This window comes from Bubalus bubalis, chromosome X (assembly GCF_019923935.1).
Source record: "Bubalus bubalis isolate 160015118507 breed Murrah chromosome X, NDDB_SH_1, whole genome shotgun sequence".
Lineage (NCBI taxonomy): Eukaryota > Metazoa > Chordata > Mammalia > Artiodactyla > Bovidae > Bubalus > Bubalus bubalis.
In genome coordinates, this window is record NC_059181.1 from 139,433,971 (window position 1) to 139,457,794 (window position 23,824).

The 23,824-nt window shown below is 42.7% G+C and overlaps 1 protein-coding gene across 1 annotated transcript; it reads left to right on the forward strand.

Moving 5' to 3' along the window:
• Window positions 1-22,496: 22,496 nt before the first annotated feature.
• On the forward strand, window positions 22,497-23,499 carry LOC102398337 (chromatin accessibility complex protein 1-like). Its single transcript, XM_044936519.2, has 2 exons — window positions 22,497-22,628; window positions 22,816-23,499. The coding sequence occupies exons 1-2, from the start codon at window positions 22,497-22,499 to the stop codon at window positions 23,107-23,109; spliced, it is 426 nt and encodes a 141-aa protein (XP_044792454.2). The 3' UTR covers window positions 23,110-23,499.
• The last annotated feature ends 325 nt before the right edge of the window (window positions 23,500-23,824 follow it).

Below are 23,824 nucleotides of genomic sequence, written 5' to 3' on the forward strand. Positions count from 1 at the left end.
ACAAACAAAAAAAAAAAAAAAAAAGAGAGAGAGAAGAAGAAAAACCCATGCTCCTCAGTGATCTTCAGAATCTCAGTAAATGGCAATTTCAGCTTCCAGCTATTCAGGTCAAACCCTTGCAGTGGTCCTTGAGTCTTCTGTTTCTCTCCTGCCATATCCAATCCATGTGGAGATGCTAAAGGAATTAACTTCATAATATATCCAAAATTTGCCTACTTCTGTTACCAAATCAAACTTGAGTCCACTCATCCATATGCAATAAAACCAAGTTACTGACACTGGGTTAGAAGATGGGTTAGGTAGAGAATTAAGAAAAACAAGAGACTTCAAGACTTTTACCTGAAGGGGGAGAATCTAATTCAGAGTCACTACCAGGGATAGTCTCAGAATTTACAGTCTCCAAAGACTCGGTTTTTGCTAATCCACAGCATATTTCCCATATTATGGGCTTCCCTGGTGGCTCACATGGTAAAGAATCTGCCTGCAATGCAGGAGACCTGGGTTCGATCCCTGGGTTGGGAAGATCCCCTGGAGGAGGGCATGGCAACACACTCCAGTATTCTTGCCTGGAGAATCCCCATGGACAGAGGAGCCTGGCGGGCCACAGTCCATGGGGTCGCAGAGTCGGACGTGACTGAGCCACTGAGCACGTGGCAGCTCATAGCATGTTTCCATGAGTTAAAAGACAAGATATTGAAGGTTTGTGGCAGTAGATAGTTGTATTATTTAGAAATGCTATCTTTACGATTTGAAAAGTGACCCCAAACAACTAGCAAATTTGTATGTCAGGCTCCTCTGTCCATGGAATTTTCCAGGCAAGAATACTGGAGCTAGTTGCCATTTCCTTCCCCAGGGGATCTTCCCAACCCAGAGACAGAACCCACGATGGCAGGCAAGTTCTTTACCACTGGCACCACCTGGGATGTCCTGGTATGTTATTAAATATTAATTATCATGTGACATCCCTTATGTTCAGAATCTAAAAATAAATGATACAAATGAACTTATTTATAAAGCAGAAACAGACTCACAGACCTAGAGAACAAATTTATGGTTGCCAGGGGGAAAGAATGGCAGGGGGGAAAGGATAGTTAGGGAGCTTACACGATTGACATGTATACATTGCTGTATTTAAAAATGGATCACCAACAAGGTCCTAGTGTATAGCACAGGGAACTCCACTCAATGTTATGTGGAAGCCTGGAGTTTGGGGGGGGGATGGATACAATGGCACCCCACTCCAGCACTCTTGCCTGGAAAATCCCATGGATGGAGGAGCCTGGTAGGCTGTAGTCCATGGGGTCACTAAGAGTCGGACACGACTGAGCGACTTCCCTTTCACTTTCACTTTCATGCATTGGAGAAGGAAATGGCAACCCACTCCAGTGTTCTTGCATGGAGAATCCCAAGGATGGGGGAGCCTGGTGGGCTTCCATCTCTGGAGTCGCACAGAGTCGGACACGACTGAAGCGACTTAGTAGTAGTAGTAGTAGTAGGATACATGTATATGTACGGCTGAGTTCCTTTGCTGTCCACCTGAAACTATTACAACACTGTTAACCAGCTATACACCAATATAAAATAAAAAGTTAAAAAAATACTACACAGAGAAAAAAATAATACAAGTAAAAATCTTTGGTTCTTCTGGTTGGACTTTTGCCTAATATAGTTCATAATATAATCACATCACATAATCACATCGTTTAAACCAACATTTTGATTGAACACAACTTCATATTTTGGGTGTTATTGGCAATTGGACAATGTTTACTTACTACTCCATATGGGCTGAAGGTAAACAAGCTGAATTACTTGTTTATTTTTATATCTGCTTATATTGATCCAAACCAATATGTCATTAATATCTGCTAATGCTATTATTTGAGTGAAGTAAAATTGGACATGTATTATTATGAATAATGGGGATTTTTGTGAAGTATTTGAGACTGACTGCTAGGTATTATAAAAGAGATTCTGCTGATCTTTGCCTGTACATCAAGAAAAGCCCATATGCAGTATTATGTTAGGAGATGGGTGGCTGGGGCTTGAACTGGGACCATTATACCAAAGTGTAATGCATTTCCAGCAGTAAATCAGAAGTCAGAGGAGTTACAGTGAATCTGAAGCCAGAGGAGTTACAGAAATAAGGCTGCCAACCCATGTTGGATATACAAAGTTCGCTCAAATAATAAGCAACTAGGAGATCTTATCAACCACCGAAATGTGGCATGCTGGCTATAACAGGGCACAGAGAAGTATGAAGGTCTGGGCTTGAAAGCCTGCTTCTAAAACAGCACTCTAACTTCTTACACAACAGAAGCATCCCTTCTTCTCTCTGAGTTTCAATCTCCTAAGGCTCTTTCTAGCTCTGTTGCCTATGAATCTATGATTCTACTCAGTATGAGGCACTGTGCTAGGTGCTTCAGGGGAGCTAAAGTTGTACAAGACACTGTCCATGTTCTTAAAAATCAAAATAAGGATTTGAATGGTTCTATGCATATTTAGCAAATTTGCTACAGGTACTCAAGAAGGCTTCAAGTACTGAGGGAGAGATGGAGTTTATACGACAATGACACAATTCCAACAGCATAACAAAGCTCTGATGTTTGTCTTAGCTTCAGTTTTGTTTATTCTGCTCCAAATATCTATTTATACATGGCTAATATGAAGTGATAACATTGATTTAAAAACAAACATGCCAGAACTGAAGCATGTGTTCGGTCTCTTTGAAATAATATCCTTGAAAGAGTATTCAGATACTTGATAAGTCCCTTCATAGCCTGTGGCACATGTTCAAATTTACTCGGTTGGAATAGATCTTGGTCACTGGAGAATAGACAAGGTGTTTGGGAATAGCTGTGTGTCACTTAGAGTGAAGTCAAATGAATAAGACGAGTGATAGAGCTAAGCCATACATTTTGAGTTGAAAACGAAGTGTGACAATTAACAAATGAGATTGGTTTTCTTGACGGCCATCTAATTGACTCTGAAAGCAATTCTTATTCCTAGAGATGTTTTGAGCATCACGAGAAAAAGTAGATATTCTCCCGAGGGAAACAGTTTGAAAGGCAACAGTACTCCTCTGGCATGCTTGTGATTTCAGGGTTTGTTTCATTACAAACACCAGCTACATTATAAACAGTTATATATTATACCTGACTGATCCTTGCTGTTACAGTTTTGGGACAAATAGCATCTTTGATCTGAAGGAAGACCTCTTAAAGTAACAAGTACTGAACCTCTCCCTCCACTTAGGAATCCGTTGTGCTAAATGAGCTAGATAACTCCCACAGCAATCCTGTTTGAAGTAGGCATCATATCCTCCATTTTATAGGTGAAAAAACTGAGGTTCAAAAAAGTTAAGTGGCATATCAATAGTAATCAAGATCTTGGAGTTCACCAAGTATCATAAAAGAACCCTTCTCCTTAGTGTATTTAAAGAGTTCTTGCACAGTTAGCAATGTTGGCAGTATTAGCACACTTTCTTTTGTGGGGTGGTTGTAACACCAGTTTAACCAACCCAACTACACCACTGCTTCCATACTTGCCTGCCAGAGGGTAACGTAATCAACATGATTTTTTATTATTTATTTGCTACTTGTTTCTCAACACGAATCCTTTCAAATTTGCCAGTTAGTTACAAAAGGGTTGCCCCCTCTTTTGTCGCATGGTTTGCTTTCTGTTATTTCATTTCAAGTCTCTTGATCCATAGCACATATTTACCTTGGTTCCTGGTAATAGTTCTTTTAACTCATCTCCAGACTTCTAGCATTTTGTACAGCCAAGAAAATGGTAACTATCCAACCCTGGGCAATTCACTGATTACCTAGGTAATAATTCTGAACTATTTTCTTATCTTGCACCTGGGGATAAAAATATTTACCTTACCTCCCGTTTCAGGATTGATGGATGGTCTGAACGCAGTAATGTATTTGAATGGATGTTGAAGTATAATGCATAGTATAAAATGCACACAGTTGTTTTTTTTTCGCATTGATTATGTGATTGACTAACTACTGAACCAATGTGGCTATTGATGTAATTTGATCTAGGCTGGCTCCAGAGAAAGATTACTTTCTTTGTCTCAGCTCCAGAAAGCAGAAAGGAGTCATACAGTACTAAAGACCAGGTCCTGTCAGATGTCCTTTGGACAATTAAGTATGGCAGCTGTTACTACTCATTGTCAAAACAGTCAATTACATTTTTTAATTTATACAAATACTGAATCATTATGTTGTATACCTAAAACTAATGTTATATGTCAATTATATCTCAATTTTTTTAAAGTTGAAAACATGCAAAGTATAGTTTTGAGTTGAGAAGTTTTCTTAAAGTCTACATTGTTGCTGCTTCATGAAAAAGATACAGAATGTGGTATAAGATTTGCTGTAAGTTATGTTACAAGACAATAAAAGTTGAAATGAGTAGTACACACAAACACCCAAACCCCATTCAATTAGATATTCTACATCAATGAACCAAATGGGGACTATTCTCCCGAAAGGCACCTGCTGCAGAGGGAAGCTGGTTGGTCTAGACAGGAAATACCAGGGGAAGGACCAAAAGATCTCAGCACAAGAAACAGGGGCCCTCCCAGGGCTTTCAGCCCTGATTCTTGCCCACCATTTGAAGGCAGGCAAGGCTCTGGTGCATTCAGACCATCAGTTTTTAAAAAAACTAAAACAAGAAGAGGGACGGAGAATAGTGCTTTGCTTATCTCATTGGGTCACTGTGAAGAGATTTGTCAACTGTATAGAGCTATGCACAAGTAAGGAACCAACAAATGGTTTTTGAGTGCCTATTGTACACAGTACACACCAATGAAACATTCACCTACCCTCAAAAACTGGCAGTCTATCAAGAAAGAATAAAATATATAAAAATGAGAAATGTGAGGTATACAATTGTCAGTGCTAAAATAGAGGAAGACATTATTCTTAACGTCTACAAATAAATAAACTAGGTGGTGATTGGGATTGATCAATAAAATGATTAAAATGAAGAAATGATCCTTTTTAGGCAAACTGCTTTAGCATATTTGCTTTATTCCTTGTACTTAAGTAATGTATTTTTCAATTAACAAACATTTACTGAGCAACTACTATGCGCTGGTTCCAGTGCTAAAGGCTACAGATACACTGGGAGTTAAAAATGCAGGTTCCTGCTTTCAATGAACTTAAGAGAGAAGAAATAAACATGCAAAAGTGAAAGCGAAGTTGCTCAGTCATGTCCGACTCTTTGCGGCCCCGTGGACTGTAGCTTACCAGGCTCTTCCATCCATGGGATTTTCCAGGCAAGAATACTGGAGTGGGTTGCCATTGCCTTCTCCAGGAGATCTTCTTGACCCAGGGATTGAACCCAGGTCTCCCGCATTGTAGGCAGACGCTTTACCATCTGAGCCACCAGGGAAGTCTAAACATGTAAAGACATGATACAAAATTTCAGGTGTAATGGAGGACACTTGGACAGGTTCCAGTAAGGGGTAGCACAAAGGAAGCAGTGATTAGCTCTTGGGGGTTGGGGTGAATCTGGAAAACTTCATGGAGAAGGTTCCCCTTAAATATTAAATATTTAAATATTAAAGAAGAAGGAGGACTCCTTCAAGCAGACAAGAGGCAAGAAAGGAAGAACATCTCTGGCAAAGGAGAGGGCATGAACAAAAAGGCAGGGGTGCAAAGAGCCTGGGGAGTAAGTGGCACTACTGAAATGAACTGTGGGAAGGGAAGGGGCACAGGAAAAAAGATGAGGTGACTTTTTTGAGGTGGTGTATCACTTCATGGCAAATAGATGGGGAAACAATGGAAACAGCGAGATACTTTATTTTCTTGGGCTCCAAAATCACTGCAGATGGTGACTGCAGCCATGAAATTAAAAGATGCTTGCTCATTGGAAGAAAAGCTATGACCAACCTAGACTGCATATTGAAAAGCAGAGACATTACTTTGCCGACAAAGGTCCATCTAGTCAAAGCTATGGTTTTTCCAGTAGTCATGTATGGATGTGAGAGTTGGACCATAAAGAAAGCTGAGCATAGAAGAAATTGATGCTTTTGAACTGTGGTGTTGGAGAAGATTCTTGAGAGTCCCTTGGACTACAAGGAGGTCAAACCAGTCAGTCCTAAAGGAAATCAACTGTGGATATTCATGGGAAGGACTGATGCTGAAGTTGAAGCTCCAATATTTTGGCCACCTGATGCAAAGAACTGAGTCTTTGGAAAAGACCTTGAGCTGGGAAAGATTGAAGGCAGGAGGAGAAGGGGATGACAGAGGATAAGATGGTTGAGTGGCATCACTAACTCAATGGACACAAGTTTGAGCAAGCTCCGGGAGTTGGTAATGGACAGGGAAGCCTGGCGCGCTGCAGTCCATGGGGTTGTAGAGTCCGACATGACTGAGTGAGTGAACTGAACCGAACTGATTACTATCTATTGCATAGTTATCCCAGTTGGTTAAAGTCTCTCTGTGAATTCTTTTCCTTGTTGGGGAAAAAAAAACAGTCATGAAAACTTCAAGTAGCCATTCAGGTTTCTAGAATTCCAAAGCAGTTATTACCTCCTTAAATGTTAGTAGTATTCTGGAATATTTGTTTACTGAAGTCTGCGCTTCCATAGTACCATTCGTCCTGCCCCCACCCCTGGCAGTGTGTGTCTGTATTTGCATATAGTTTACCAGCGTGCTGAGAATGGGTTCTTTAGCTGGGGAATCACCTATCAGCTACTGTGTAACAGTTCATAGGAATGAGTGCTTGATGCTCCTGAGAAGCCGACATGTTAGTGCTCTTTTGTGATCTATCTCCCTCTCAAAATGGCAGAGTCTTTATCTACGGTTGACTCCAGGCTATCTTGCAGGAGCATCATTCCTGCCTCTTCAAAAGGAGCTAGTCCTGGTTCAATAGCCATTTGCCATAGGGGAATTCCATTACCTCCCCTTACCAGCAGGATAGATTTTGTCTGGTGTTTACACTGAAGATGGAGGAAATGTAATTAAATTCTTTCAAGTGCTAGATTTACTTACACTATCAATTTACCACTAAACGCACCATTCTCATTTTGTAGAAAGAGAATAGGACCATATGTCTCAAACTTATCAACTGTCGGCACTTGCAGTAATAGCTTTCTGCTTAAAATCAAAGAAAGATTTGAGTTTTTGAGTCCCCCCTGAAGCCCTCTAGTTAGAACCTTATGGACTTCGTGATTTGGAACTGAATTGACTATACACTTTTGTTTAATGGAATGAATTTTGCAGTAAATCCAGTATCTTATTTGCAAAATGTCTTAGGGCAAATTTTGGCAACTTCTCCAAAAGATAGTTCTCTCCTCCATCATTGCCCAGTGAAAACTATGTAAGAATTAGATTAAACAATACCACTGCCAATAAATCTTGTACATGTTTGGCCCAGTGACAAAACACTGGCCTGTGTAAGAAAAACAAAACAGAGAAAACAAGGATAAGTATACATATTCATTTCCATGGAATATTAAATAGAGAAACTTGGTAAAAATTTTTGACAGCAAAGGGAGTGATTTCACAATTTTGTCCAAAAAATATAATGGGAAGCTTCTCCCATTGAGTTTAGATGACTATTTAATTTATAGATGGAACAGAAATACATATGCATGTTCACATTTCTCTAATTTGTATACAATATATCTGATATTTGGATAAAAGCTGAGAAAAAAAAAAAAAAAAAAACCTTGACCAAAATCTAATGGGGCATGGGACCTGTCCTCAAGTAGCTTATAGTGCAGTTGAAAAGATAAGACTTCCAAAAATATCATCATTAAAGTCAAAGAAAGTTTATGAAGAGTGAAATGGGTATAACTAAAAGTAAAGCTTCACAGTATAGGCACACATCAGGAGCTCTGGGAAGTTAGGAAGATGAACAAAAGACTAATGGTAGCTCAAGTCTTAAAGTTTCATGAAGAATGTGTGATTTCAAAAGCTAGGAACAGTTTGAATGAGGCATTCTGATTGAAAGGGGGGTGGGAAAGAGCAAAAGCATGAGAGAGTGAATATGATGGGCAGAAAGCAAAGAAGAGGCCAGGCTGACTAGGGTGGAGTATGTGAGAATGTTGGCATGGTAGGGTAGACTCAGACTTGTCAATGCAGGCTTAAGAGTTTGGTCTGGGTTCCACAGGCAAAGAAGAGCCATCAGGATCCATTGAGCATTGTACTGACATTATGAAAGTAGTGTTGTGGGAACATTAGACCAGGATTTATGGGATTACATATGGCCATCCAGATGGCAAATGCACCAATTGCAAAGACACTTACTTGCCAGGACTGTGAGCAGTGAGATGACTGTGAAAGGAAAGAGGCTGAAGGCTGGTGTGAAATCAGGCCGTGATGGAGGCTAGGACCAACCTGAGTGAGTTCAGATGGGGAGAACAGATAGTTTCAACTGGCAGTACAGAAGCATTGAGATGAAACATTCTGATCATTCCAATACAGCACACCCAACAGAAAACAAGGAAATAGAGACACTAAAGAGAATAAGAGAGCTGGAATAGTGAGGTCTCATAGTTTCTGACCCTTGCCTCTCTTTTCAGACTAATTTTGATTCTTGTGCCAGTCATATTGAACTGCCTATAGTTTTCAGAAAACTATGTTTTCTCATCTCTCCAGGCCTTGCCCTGAACACTCTTTCTCCCATTTTTCCTGAATGCAATTGTTGTAGGCAGAATGGGACCCAAATATATCCAGTTCCTAACCCCTGGAACCTGTGAGTATGCTACATTACATCGTAAAAGGAACTATGCAGATATAATTAAGGTTATGGACCCCAAGATAGGTTAGATCTAAGGTATCTGGGTGGGCCCGATCTAAGCCCATGAGCTGTTGAAAGCACAGAGTCAGAGATATTTGGCAGAAGAAGGAGTCAGAGAGAGCGGAAGTGTGAGAGGAACTCAACTCACTCTTGCTGGAAGGAAGCCACATAGAAACCATGGGAAAGAATGAAGGTGGCTTCTAGGAACAAAGACTGGCCTCTGGCTGACAACCAGCAAGGAAATGGGGACCTCGGTCCTACAACTGCAGAGAACTGAATTTGGCAATCAACTTGAATGAGCTTGGAAGTGAATTCAACTCCAGAGCCCCAGAAAGGAATGTAGCTGCTGACAACTTGGCATTACCTTATGAGACTCAAAGCATAGAAACCAGCCAACGTACCCTGTACCCACACTTCTAAACCTGCAGAACTAGGAAATAATAAATGGATTTTTTTAAGGCAATGATATTATAGTAGCCATAGAAAATGAATATAGCACCCTTTAACACTCAGCTTAAACATCATACCTGGGAAGGCTTCCCTAAGGCCCTCTTCTGGGTTCCCATAGAACTCTATATGTTTCTTTACAAGGGCAGGGATGACATTATGTGGATGTCATCTGCTGTACAGCTGCTTCCCTCCTTAAGTTATCGAATGCCTTGAAGGAAGGGACCATGTCTTAGTCATTTTGTATTTGTAAACGTAGCAGTTAGCATAGTGCCTGACAGCAGGTGCTCAGTAAATACTGCAGTGGAAAGAGGAGGAAAACGTGGGTAGAATAAAAATAGTTTCAAATATGCAAGGTCTTAAAAATGTTACCTATCATGCACCCTTGCTCAGGTGGTGACGCTCAACCAAAATAAAAATGTACACCGAAAAAGAGATTCACAAAACAGGAATGCCATCCAGGGGAGAGGTGAAAGGGATTTATAAGATAACAGCTGCGCAGCAAGTTTAGAAAGAAAAGGGTTCAGATTGGAGCAGGGCAGAGGGCCCCAGGAGGGATATTTCTAGGGAGAAAAAGGCCTCAAAACCCAAACAAAACTAAACAACAATAACAGAACTGAAAGAGAATCTGAAAGCTCTGCTTTCCGAGTTAACTGCCTGGCTCACCAGTAAATAACATTTGTGTACTCATAATGAGGCAAACCGGAGAAGGCAATGGCACCCCACTCCAGTACTCCTGCCTGGAAAATCCCATGGATGGAGGAACTTGGTAGGCTGCAGTCCATGGGGTCGCTAAGAGTCGGATACGACTGAGCGACTTCCCTTTCACTTTTCACTTTTCATGCATTGGAGAAGGAAATGGCAACCCACTCCAGTGTTCTTGCCTGGAGAATCCCAGGGACGGGGGAGCTTGGTGGCTGCCGTCTGTGGGATCACACAGTCGGACACGACTGAAGTGACTTAGCAGCAGCAGCAGCAATGAGGCAAACTTTAAATTGTAATATAACTATTGCAAGAAGAGAGGAGGGGGGATTGTAAGAAAATTGAATCCCCATCTACCAGCATATGACTCCAATAGATTAATCAAAATGATTCAAAAGATAACAATGCATGCATGTTATTTAGCAATATGGAAGCAAATGTCAGGAAAGACAGCTAAAATATTGAAAGTGAGGTAGGGCAAATTGGGAGGAAAGGAAGGAAGACAAAGAGATGGGGTCTTGCTTTCCTTTTTCTTCAGTAGTATAAACCTTTAGACACAGTAGTATGCTATTGTAAATCAGCATATATTAGATAAAATAATGATTGATTTTAAAAAGAATCAATGGGGGTTAAACATAAGGACATCAGGTTTTTTAAACCTCCAGTCTCTAAATCCTCTTCCCACAGATAACCTGTGGTTTTGTACTGTTCATTTTCAGAGAGGATAAGTCTGATAAACTCTTTCATGCTGACGTCCTAGATGCTTAAGGGGCTGTCCTTGAAGGGGAGTGTCCTGGGGTATATGTTTTTTAAATAGGAGTTTGGAGCAGGGCAATGCTAAGCAAGGAATAATTTCTGAATATGTATGCATGGGCATTAGCACAAGTCCTGATCAGTATGGGATTTGATCACATGGGTTAGTGAGTGATATACTTCGTAGTGTGGAAGATTTCACTGTGTTCTCAAATAGAGTCATATAATGAAACCAAACATTTGTATTGCATTTATAAAAGGTTTTCACCTAGATTGTTTTATTTGAGGCCCATAAAGTAGGAGTTTCCCTGGTGGCTCAGTGGGTAAAGAAACTGCCTGCAATGTAGGAGACACGTGTTCAATCCCTGGGTTGCGAAAATCTCCTGGAGGAGGGCACAGCAACCCACTCCAGTGTTCTTGCCTGGAGAATCCCATGGACAGAGGAGCCTGGCAGGCTGCAGTCCATGGGGTCGCAGAGAGTCGGACACGACTGAGTGACTAAGCACACATGCACAAGATCAAGATGATCCAGCTAATATGTGAATAAAGATGGAGCAGCAGCGACCCTCGGTATCACTCTGCCAAGGTTCTTTCCTCCCTGCTGCCCTTAAAAACCCCCCTTGGCATTGAACTAATGCTGCACATGGCCCAGCTCTTCCAGAATGTCTCCACTAATCTGCCCTGGCCCCTGCTCCTTTTGTTTCCAAGGTAAGCAAAGGCAAGGTAAGAGCATCAGCAAAGAAAGGTCAGGCAGGTGAGGCTGAGTCGAGAAGCAGTTGGGGAGAAACAGGGCCCCAGTGTCCTTTCTGTTGGATGGCTGGAATTATAAACATGGTACCTCTATATACTCAGTGCTCATCTCATCTCTGTCTTAGTGACCAATCCAGATGGCTATAGATCACAGATTACCTCCTCTATCCATCTAGCAAAAACAATGAGATGAACAGACACTCATTCACATACAGATTCACAGACTTTAGCCCTTTCCAGTGCCTAGTACTCAAGGCAGAATATGGGCCTTTAGGGTCCTACGTACTAAGAGGAAAACGTGAACAAAGGCATAACTGGTGCCCTTTGATCAGCAAACCTCCCAAAGTGCAGGTGTAGCAGTCTTCACAGAAACTTTATCAGTCTTCCCAGCAAGGAACCAAAAGAGCATGAAAGGTCTGTCCCATCAGGGCTTCTCTGATTGCTCCAACCAGACACCTGGCAAGTTGGAGGCCATCCAGAGCAGTGTCCCAATCAGCACCTCAAGCAAACCTGCCAGCTCTAGCCAACAGCCTGGAAGGTTCCCCACTGTGGGAATATTGGGAGGCGCCAAGCCTGGGAAGTGAAAGAGACACGATGAGAACTTTGCTCCAAAGTTCTTCAAGGGGCGGCCTCTGGGAATGCCCTTGCATCCACTATTGGTCCAGTTTTGAGAATCTGATTTGGTTAACTGTTGACCCTCTAGTGCTTGCGTCTCCTCAGGCTGGCCTCCCTATGAAGCTAGGATGGAGGCTGGTGGTGCCTGAGCAGTAAAGATGCCTCTGCCACATTTTTTCCATTTTCTGATAGCTCCTTCTTATCTGTCTTAGTGACCAATCCAGATGGCTATAGATCACAGGTTACCCACTCTGTCCATCTAGCAAAAACAATGAGATGAACAGACACACATTCACAAACAGGTATTTGAGACTTTCTCTGGATGCTTTGCATTTTAACAGAGGAGACATGAGAGAGAGTAACTCTTTACATAGCACTTCAGACATTCAAAAACCCATGGAAGTTTAGAGCTAGCAGAATTCCTGGAACTCACCTGTCCACAGCCTCCCTTTACAGAAGGGGAAACTGAAGCCCAGAGAGAGGAAGGGACTTCCTCATAGTGCTTATGGAGTTAGTGGCAGATAACCCAAGTTCTTCTATTTGTGGTTCCATCATCCCTTGAAATATTTTCCTTCTCTGAACAGTAAAACTGTTTCATCACTGCTGTGTCTGTGGTTTTGTCCCTGGGAAGAGAGGAACAAAAGGGAAGTACAGGTTAAGTAATTACCTCTTTTTTTAGTTCTATGATGGATTTTATTTAATCAAAATTGAAAAATAGTTGATTCACAATGTTGTGAACCATTTCATTTTAAGAAAATAACTCAGACATTGCAGGTATCACTTCCCTACACATACTTAGTCATATAACCACACATTGCTTCAAGGGAGATTGGGAAATGTAGTCTTTATTCTGAGGAGCCAGGTTCATTGCTAAATCTCAGAGATTTATGTTACTAAAAGAAATAAAACAAGAAAATGGACAGTGGTAGAAACATTGCAGTCTCTAGCATGTGCTGATTTGCTTCCCTTGTATCAGATCAGATCAGATCAGTCGCTCAGTCGTGTCCAACTCTTTGCGACCCCATGAATCGCAGCACGCCAGGCCTCCCTGTCCATCACCAACTCCCAGAGTTCACTCAGACTCACGTCCATTGAGTCAGTGATGCCATCCAGCCATCTCATCCTCTGTCGTCCCCTTCTCCTCCTGCCCCCAATCCCTCCCAGCATCAGGGTCTTTTCCAATGAGTATAGGGAAAGGCAGTTTCATTTTTAGAGGGAAAGTGGTTTGATGGTAGGCTAGGGAGGGTCTGAGGCAAGACCAACCAGAGTTAATAGTGATTCAAGGTTGCTGGCTTGGATAATAGGGCAGCAAAAGTATGCTTACACATTCTGGATTGGCTACTCGCCAAAATTTAGCAGGATAAGGTGACACAATCCTGACCAGAGTGTCCCCAGTAGAGTCACTGCTACCTTTAAACTGCATCATTCAGCCTTCCTTACTCAGTTTTACTTTGCCTGTTATGAAAATGTCAGGTCAGTCTTCCTGTCTGTTCATATTCCCTGACAAGGGCGTATTCTCCCGATGGACAGAGAAGTCTGAGAAGGGGGATCTGAATATTTCGGGTCTGGTCCAGATCACTGATATCATTCTTTTAGGTTGACATGTCAATTGCTGGGAGTCAGTAACATGGCACTGCTGTAGACACATGGCAAAACAGAAGCAGAGATGCAGGCTAGATCAGTCCACTGAAATGAGATGTAAAGCAGGGACAGGCACATATTCAGGCAAGCAATCAGCACCAGGAGGTCTGAGATGAAGGGGAAATGTGGCCCAACAGAGGAGTCCATGGAATAGAGTAGTCCAATTAGTGGACTGGTGCCATGGAGTAGAGGAGTCCAAGAAACTGACAGCCATCTGTCCATGGGGAGCAAAGCCTCAGCCGCTGACTAGGGCTCTGAGATAGGGCTCTGCCCCCAAGCACTGGGACAGATGTGAGCACCTCTGAGATTGCAGGAAATGAGTCAGGTAGAGACCAAAGCAGATGCAGAGTATTATGAGCTCTGGTGTTCAGGTAAGGAAGGAGGGATGGTGACTCAGAAGCAAGTATTCCAGAGCTTAAGCTTTGTCATACAGTGCAGGAGAGAAGGAGGTTACGCTTGCTTCTGAGAAGGCAACCCCCTCCCAGTCCATGTTATGTCTGTTTTTCTCTATGTTCAAATTAGAAAACTGGGTGTCATCTTTGACTCTTCCTCATCATCTTAGCCTATCCTATTCACGATTAGCAAATCCTATGTATTCTATCTTCAGATGTTCTTTTGAAGCAATCCAATTATTTCCAGCCCTCTGCCATTACTTAGTTCAACCTATAACAAAATCTCTCTCCTGAATTAAAGCAACAGCTCTCTCCCTGACTCCCCTTTTGCTGCCCTACAATCCATCTGTTATGTGCTGAATTGTGTCACCCCACCAAAATTTGTATGTAGCGGTCCTAACCCCCAGTAACAAAGAAGGTGACTATATTTGGAGATAGGATCTTTAAAGAGGTAATTAGGTATAAATAGGGCCATTAGGTTGGGCCCTAATCCAATATGACTGGTGTCCTTAGAAGAATAGATCTAAGAAATAGGTACAGAAGGAAGACGAAGTGAAGGCACAGTGAGAAGATGGTGACCTACAAACTCGGGAGAGAGGACACAGGAGAAAGATCAAGGTGCCAACACCTTGATCTTGGACTTCCAGCCTTCAGAATTGTGAGAAAATTAATTCTGCTGTTTAAGCCACTCAGTCACTGATCCTTTCTTGTGGCAACCCTGACCAAACTAGTACACAATACTCCATACTGCCTCCAGAGTGGCTTTTATTAAATGCAAAGTCCATCATGTTAGTTCTCTGTTTAAATCCCTCCTGCTTTCAGTCTCCAGTAACAATAGAAATGAAGCTAGAATTTAAACATGTGTGCATAAAGGCATTGGAAACTGGAAGCAATCATCATGGTGGGGGGCAAGATTTCAGAGTGTTGTGTGTGTATATACACATATATACACACTCAAGGAGATATTATTTCATACCTGTTAGAATGACTATTATCAGAAAGAAAAGAGATACCAATGTTAATGAGGATGTGGGGAAATTGGAACCCTTGTACAGCTTCTAAGCTGCCTTAGAAGTAGGGGCAAAAGTAAAGTAGATGGTTTTCCAACGTTGAACCTGGCTTTGATTCAGCTTAGTCATGAATTCAGCAAAGGTAATCTGCCCTTACCTGACCTACTTAACAGAGAAAAGAGTGCATCTTCTCTGAGGGAAGTAACATCATCTGGAGCCTAGAAGATTACTTATACACAATTGGTTAACACTCATTCAGAACTTTCTAGGAATTGTAAGAGACAAGGTCATATGACTGAAAACCTAGGAAGAAAAGACAGACAGTAGACAAACCCACAAGTGATCCAGATATTTAGGTTTGCAGATAAAGAATTTCTAATAACTATGTGTTCAAAGAATAGAGGGAAAGGTGGAGGAATTATATGAAAAAAGAATTTAATCCAATTGTTGAAATCTATAAAGAATCAAATGGAAATCTGGCCTGCGACTGGCAATAACCAATAGAATGCAACAGAAGTGAAATACCAGTTCTAGGCATATTTTTTAAGAAGAATGGCAATTTCCAGTCCCTCTCTCTTAGAACACTCACTCTGGGGAGCCTTGTAGGAAGCCTGGCTCCTCTGCTGAAGGTACCATGCAGAGAGGAGAGGCCTTGAGCTTTTATGTATAGGAACAGAAGGCCAGGCATCTCAGAGATGCAGCCTAGCCTCTGGATGACTCCAGTTGCCATCTGACTACAACTGCAGGTTAGATCCTGAGTAACACTGGCAGAAGGACTGCCCAGTGGAATCCAGTCAACCCACAGAACAGTGGGAGAAAATAGATGGTTGTATTAGCCATTATATTTTGGGGGTAGTTTGTCAGGTGACAATAGGTAATAGATATACTGTTTTTCGTAACGGCTCCATACCCCATACTATGGGCTAGGGTACTGGGGATCTGATATCTGATGCTTCCTCAGCACAGAAGGCCAGTTTTCCTTGCTGGAAAACTGTTCAACTCTCCATGAAAAAGGCTTTGCTCCTAGATCATCCTCACTTCCGTCTGAGCCAAACCTCAGTATAATTTCTTCCCAGAAGGTAGAAAGTATTATTCCAAGTCTCCTCTTGAGCTGTGCAAGAAAGACTTCAGTCCCAGACATTGGCATTTCTAGCATCAGCCGGCAGGTGAGGAAGCTCACAGAATGATTCCTAATCCATCGCTCAGTCGTCTCTTCCCTCTACTTGTTTGCCTGTCCAAAGGCTGATAATTGCTCAATGGTGGCTTCCCTGGTAGCTCAGACAGTAAAGAATCTGCCTGCAATGCAGAAGACCTGGGTTCTTCTGCAGGTTGGGAAGATCCCCTGGAGAAGGGTATGGCAACCCATTCCAGTATTCTGGCTTGGAGAATCCCCATGGACAGAGAAGTCTGGTGGGCTACAGTCCATGGAGTCACAAAGAGTTGGACACAACTGAGTGACTAAGCCCACTGCCTTTCTAGGGCACCATATCCATCCATGACCACTGCATACCCTTACAAGTACTGGTTTCACTCAAAAATTCTCCCATATGAATGCCTGATGTCATCCTGAGTGAGGTTTGAATCAGACTGAGTTCAGAGGCATGATTCTGCTGCTTATTTAGTAAAGACATATCTGATTTTCATTTCCCTAAGAGTTCTACTTCAACAGGTCCTGTGAAAACATTAATTTGCTACTGTGATAATTTCAGTGTATCTTCTTGAAATAGCTGATAGGCATATAATCCAAGAAGACCATTTGTATAAAGAAATCTTCCTTGCATTGTTTTATTTATTATGCACATCTTTATTTTGTTAATATAGCCAACTCGATTATCTAGGCTATGAAAGGGCTAAGTGGTGTAAATAACCCATAACATTGGAGAAAAGGTCATCTGTATCTGCCTTAGGGATGTAGTATAGTTCACCCCCGCTCAGCAGCAGGTGTGCCTAATTGATTTTGCTTAGACTAATACTAGAATTAACTCACACACTCTGAGCACATATATACTAAAAACATGTTGGTAACTGAGCAGGGAGGGCTGATCCAAGATTCTTATGAAGCTGTTTGATGTACAACTTCCCTACAAAATCTTGAATCCTCTTTGTAATGAATCTATCAGATTCCCCATATGAACTGAGAGCTTGTCCTCATTTTGACAGGCTGCATACCAGTCCCAAAGATGCCATCATTTCTCATATTCTCAAAATCTTTCTTCATGATTCACCTCCAAAACCTGCCCTCCTTTCCCCCTGTCAGTCATGAGATAATCCAGGCTGCTGTATTCACTCATCCATTGTAATGTCTGTCCCTGATGGACTCTGGGGGCTAGATGAGAGGTTTGATGGGCAGGCAGGGAAGAACACATTGGGATCAACCATAAGCCTCCATGGCTTCAGTCCCCCTCTTTATCCTGATTACTGCTAAACTCCTGTACCTGGCTCAGATCTCTCTCCCGAGATCTTCTGGTGTGTGGATATGCCTGTTTATCTCCCCTGCATGTCCCACAGGACCTTCACCTGGATTTCTCTTTCTCACTCTCTTCCAAATCTACTCCTCTGTACTTTTATATCAATGGCTGGTACCACTGTCCATCTAGTCCTCAAACTAAGAACTTGGGAATCTTCCTTGTCTTCCCCTCTTCATCTCTGTCCTTCTCCACCTGCCCCAGTTCTTGGTGATTTACCCCTTGATTATTATTTCTGTCTATCTCTCTCTACCCTCTTTTCCCCTCAAACCAAGCCTCTATCACCTCTTGTCTGTTCAAAACAAACATTCCCATAATTGACTTACATCAAGTCTTGCTCCAACCCCCATCCATCTTCCACACAGGAAAGACACACAAGCACTGTTCTTTATTTCCTTTTTTTTTTTAATGCAGTTAAAAAAAAAACCTGACCCTCCTTAGTCTCCTTCAACTTCTCAGAAATTCTGCCAGCTAGTGTACACTGATCTTAGTAACTGAAGGTTTATTTTACTTTATTTTTAAAAATTTTATTTATATAATTATATATATATATATATATTAACACCAAAAACCTTTTGTATTGGTGTATAGCCGATTAGGACTTCTCTGGTGGCTCAGACAGTAAAAGAAACTGCCTGCAATGTAGGAGACCCGGGTTCAATCCCTGGGTCAGGAAGATCCCCTGTTAGAGGGCATGCTATGCTATGCTAAGTCGCTTCAGTCGTGTCTGACTCTGTGTGACCCCATAGATGGGAGCCCACCAGGCTCCCCCGTCCCTGAGATTCTCCAGGCAAGAACACTGGAGTGGGTTGCCATTTCCTTCTCCAATGCATGAAAGTGAAAAGTGAAAGTGAAGTCGCTCAGTCATGTCCGACTCCTAGCGACCCCATGGACTGCAGCCCACCAGGCTCCTCCATCCATGGGATTTTCCAGGCAAGAACACTGGAGTGGGGTGCCATTTCCTTCTCCGACAAAGGTCCTACAAAAAGGTAACTCCTACCTAGCTTTATGTTATGTCTCTCTTCCCTGTGGTCTCTCCACTTCAGCTGTGCTCTATTTTTTCTCAATCTCAGGACATGCCAGACTCTCTCATCTCTGAGCCTTTCTTGAGGTCTTTGTCTCTGTCTGGGGTACCTTTTCACTTTCCTCTTCATCTGGCTCTCTTCCTCCTTCAGATCTGGATCCAAATGTCACTGACTCAGGACAATTTTCTCTGATACTCTAGACTTTTAAGTCTTCCTGTTTTATGCTCTCATAGCCACCCTGGATGTTTCCTTTGTAGCTCTCCTCCTTCTGTGGGGGCCACAGGGTGACAGGACATGTATGTCTGTGTTCCCTGCTCAAGTTGTTAGCACAGTGGTTGGAACAGAATAGGAGCTCAGTAAATACACTCTGGATGGCTGACTAAGCAATAGCCGTTTAACTGGTCTCCCTTCCTCCACAGTCTTCCCTTCCAGCCTGTATTTTCCACTGCCCCCAGGGTGATCTCCTAAGCCTGGAATCTCCACTCAAATCGCATTTGAGATTAAAAAAAAAAAAAGAATTCTCCCCTTCTCCTTGAGAATGAAGTCCAAATACTTTTGTATGATATGACGTCAAGATCTTCTGTAATCTGGTTCTAAACTTACGTGTTTAGAATAACAAATAACTTTGTCTCAATTTCTGCTTAGACTAGCCTACACTCCAGTCAGATGGACCTGTGCTCTTTTCCGGGTCCATGCCTTACTCTTTCTAACCTCTGTGCCATTGCTTCTGGTGATATATCCACCTAACAAGCCCTTTCTGTGTCCTGCCTGTTAGGTCCCATCTCCCTTTCATGAGCCGACTTAAAAGCCTGCTCTGAAGCTTTGGCAGTTCCCTCTCCCAGCTGGAAATGACCACTTCTTCCTCCCAACATCCCCAGCCCTTTTCACCTTCCCCTGTGGCACTGATCCCATTACACGCACACAAGGCGAATTCTACACTAGGCCGTAAGCTATGGGACAGAGGGCCCCGGGTCTTTTCTGTGTGGCTGACAAGACTCAGGCAACTGGAGAGGGGCAGGGCCTGTTTGCAGGCCTACCGCTTGCTTTGGAATCTCCCAAGTGTGGCCCCAACACAAGCTGCTTCAGTATCACCTGGGGGCTCATTATTCATTCACCATCTTCGGTCTCCCAGACTTCCCGAGTCAGAATCTGCATTTTAACAAGATCCTCAAGTGATCCATGTGCATTAATGTTTAAGTAGTGGACTGTTTATTAGACAAGAGAACATGCCTTCTCCAGATAGGACAAACACCACATCTTACAATTCATTGCTCTCAGACCTGGGACTGGTTTACAGTTTAGCTGCACAGTGTGTGTTGCTGTGTTTCAAGAGCTAGTTTCATCCGGCTTTTAGTTTGGGATCCTCCCTTTCTCCAGTGTCGTGGGAGGAAGCCTATTTTAGGCAAGGGAGACCTTTGCTCCTGGTAGAGGGCTGTGGATGCACAGAGCCGGCTCCAATCAGCAGGGGAGCTGGGATTCTTCACAGCTTGCCTTAATCAGTGCAGCCTCTGGCCAAGCTGTGCGTCAGGCCTGGTGTCCTCTGTTAATCATCAGTGAAAGGAACGCCACGGAATGATGTCAAGTGAGCTCTGGGGCTAACCACTCCTAGAAACATCTGGAGCTGGCAGCAGATTGTGACTATGAATACAGATGAGGGGGAGCAATTGATTTTAATCATAGTTGTTAGTGTCTTGTACAAAATGTATTTGGGTTTTGATCTAAAGAGGCAAACTATTAAGCAATATTTGTGCTTCTTAGGTATTAGAAGAGAGGTCAAGACTCCATCAAAATAACTTTCTTTCCTGAACTTTCTCCCCAGATGGTTTGAACAAGAACACCCTTGCCTTCTTCTCACTTAATTATCAGCATAGCTCCAGTGTTGTGCTCCTGCACCCACGCTGTCCGCAGATGCTTATGGGTCATGCAGAGCAACATTGTCTCACTTCTTTGCAGTTTTGGAAAGTGGCAAAACCTGCTGTTTTTGCCTCAGGCGTGTATTGGCTGATGAGTTCCTGCCCCCCCAAAAAACCTCCACTCTCATTTGAGTTGCTTGGCTTCTCATCAAAACCACACCCAGGCTGAGTCAGGAGTGTCTTCAGACTAGCTTCTGTCTGTCACTGGGAAAGAAAGACAAAAATGTCCTTCTGCCACAGAGATGACAAAAAAAAGCAAGGCTTGCTGGCAACGGTGCTGTCACAGGCCCCTGAGTGTGTGCATTTAATCAGCACTGTCTGTTGTCACACAGGGTTTTGCCAGGCAAAGAAACAACTGGTTTGAATAAGAAACTGGAACATGACCCACAGACCACTAAAGGAAGCTGATCTTTCCCTGAGAAAGCTGCCGCTGGACAAAATCAGGAAACAGACACCCTGAACACTTTCTCTTCACCTATTTCCCTTTACAAGGTGGATCAGTCAAAATTTTTGAGAGAAACAGAACCAATAGAAATATATCCATATATTCCTCTTGATATGTATATGTATCTCTTTTGAGGGAGAAAGAGAGAGGGAACAAATAGAAATCTTAAGGAGTTGGCTCACATGCTTGTGCGGGGCTGGCAAGTTCAGAATCCTTAGGGCAGGCCGGCTGGCTGCAAACTCGGGCAGGATTTCTGTGTTACAGACTTGAGACAGATTTCCTCCTTCTCCAGTACAGTAAGGCAGTGCTGGCATTTCAACTTCAGGTAGTAGAGGCCATCTTTTGGTCCATATTTTAGCTAAACAAGCTAGACTGGGTGAGTGCCTGCTGCCCTTTCTGGTTATCCAAGGTTGTTGGTGTGGTCCACAGAGGAAGTATGGTAGGGTTCCCTGTAGAACTAGAAAGCCAGGAGGGGTAGACGGACATTTGTCTGATGCTCCCAGCATGTATCACAAGAATCTCTGGGGCTGTGTCAAGAGAGCCATACTCATGGGTTGTTAGGTCTCGCAGGAGAGGTCCATGGTAGGCAGTGACTGAAGAGCTATAAGGCCATCCTTTGCCTTTAAGTCACAATAGTTTGACCCTCCCTGTTCCATACTTCCCAGCTCCACTAAGCTAGCCAATTCTTTAGAACTGAACGAGTACTCACCAGTCTGTTCCAGTTCTCAGTGCTCCAAGAAGCCAGAGAGAAGATCTGATTGTGCCTGGCTGCTCCCAGGAGGAAATTGTTGTGACCTTGGGTTGGGCTTTCCTGGTGGCTCAGACAGTAAAGCGTCTGCCTGCAATGCGGGAGACCTGGGTTCGATTCCTGGGTTGGGAAGATCCCCTGGAGAAGGAAATGGCAATCCACTCCAGCACTCTTGCCTGGAAAATCCCATGGATGGAGGAGCCTGATAGGCTACAGTCCATGGGGTCGCAAAGAGTCAGACACGACTGAGCAACTTCCCTTTCACTTTCTGGGTTGGGTACAGTTCTCAAATATAATCCCCAAAGCACCACCTATAAAGTTAAAAAGTGATAAATTGGTCTTCATCAAAATAAAAATGTTTATGCTTCAAGAAATGATGCCATCAAGAATGTAAAAAAGACAACCCCCAGAGTCAGAGGTAATTTTTAGAAATCATATATCTGATAAGGGTTTGTCAGAAGAAAGAACTCTTACAATTCAATACTAAAAAGACAACCCAATGAAAATTTGAGCCAGGCTCTGAATAGAAAATTCTCCCCCCAAAAGATATAAGATGGCTAATAAGTACATGAAAGTATGCTCAACATCACTAGTCATAAGGGAAATGCAAATCAAAATGACAAGATACCGAGTCACACTTACTACGATAGCTATAATCAAAAAGCAGTAGTATATGTTGGCAAGGATGTGGAGAAATTAGAACCTTCCTATGTGTGCTGGTGTGAATGTAAAATGGCTATATCATTTGTAAAACAGTCTGAAAGCTCCTTAAAGAGTTACCACATCACTCAGAAATCCCACCTGTAGGTACATACCCAAAAGAAATGGAAATAAATATCCAGCAGTTGGTGTCGCTGCCCCTGTCCCACATCCAGGTCATCATGACGAGCTCCCCCGAGGTGACCAGCATCAACCAGGAGGTGCTGGTGCTCACCACCAAGGCCATGGAACTCTTTGTTAAATATTTCTGACTCTTTGCAACCCCATGGACTGTAGCTCACCAGGCTCCTCTGTCCATGGGATTCTCCAGGCAAGAATGCTGGAGTGGGTTGCCATCCCCCTTTCCAGGGGATCTCCCCAACCTAGGGACCGAACCCAGGTCTCCTGTATTGTAGGCAGATTCTTTACCGCCTGAGCCAGCAGGGAAGCCCCTTTGTTCAATATGTCACCAGCTATTCCTTCAGACATGGCAGTGGAAAAGAAAAGGAGGCACTGACCTCCAGTGACTTATCAGATACTGCAGAGGAGTCAGAAGCTTTTCAGTTCATTGCAGATATATTACCAAAGAAGATTTTAGCTAGTAAATATCTGAAAATGCTTAAAGAAAAGAGGGAAGAAGAAGAGGAGGAGGAGAATGACAACAATGATGAGAGTGAGGTCGATGAAGCAGAATTCTATCCCCAAAAAAGCAGCCTGGTGAGGACCCTCCTGGATTAGCAACTTGACTCTGAAGCAGGCCTTAGTCTGTCCACCCCCCAGAGACTTCACGTACATTATGTTCTTTTCCGGCTGAGACCGAGCATAATGTACCTCTGCCATAAATAGCCAACAGGAAAGGAACCCAGACAACAGCCTCTCTTCCCCAGGCCCACACCGCAGCTGGAGTGGGAGGGGACCAGAACGGGCTGCCTACCGGGAGGGACAGTCAGTCTGCAGCTCTAAGCTGTAGAGGCAAAGACAACTTTGCTTAACTTTCTAGTTTACAGATAGATTTTGAAGAACTTCCAAATACCGCTTGTATAGTCACATATGTATATTTTGAAATTAGTTCTTGTAAAGAGATAGATCCTGTTTTAGCTAAATATGTAATCTGTGAGTAGTGTGTTACATTTGAAAATTTGTATTTCAGAACAATCTGGCTTTGTATTAGCCCAAATACTGCATTTTTTAAAACTATAAAATTTTTCTTTTTTATTAAAACAAACTTGCATAAAAAGTTCACAGCAGCGTTATTTAGAATAAAAGAGTGAAAAAGGGTAAACAACCCAAATATCCATCAACCAATAAGCAGATAAATAAAATGTGATGTACTCATACAATAGAATGTTATTAGGGCACGAAAAGGAATGAAGTAAATATACAAGCTACAACATGGAAGAACCTTGAAAACATTATGCTAAGTGAAACCAGTCACATAGGACCACATATTATA

What these genes read in the sequence shown, in the direction of transcription:
- LOC102398337 (XM_044936519.2), top strand. Translation starts at nt 22,497, where the DNA reads ATGGAAATAAATATCCAGCAGTTGGTGTCGCTGCCCCTGTCCCACATC. An exon ending in CCAAGGCCATGGAACTCTTT is followed by an intron (nt 22,629 to 22,815) that starts GTTAAATATTTC and finishes CTGAGCCAGCAG; the next exon opens with GGAAGCCCCTTTGTTCAATA.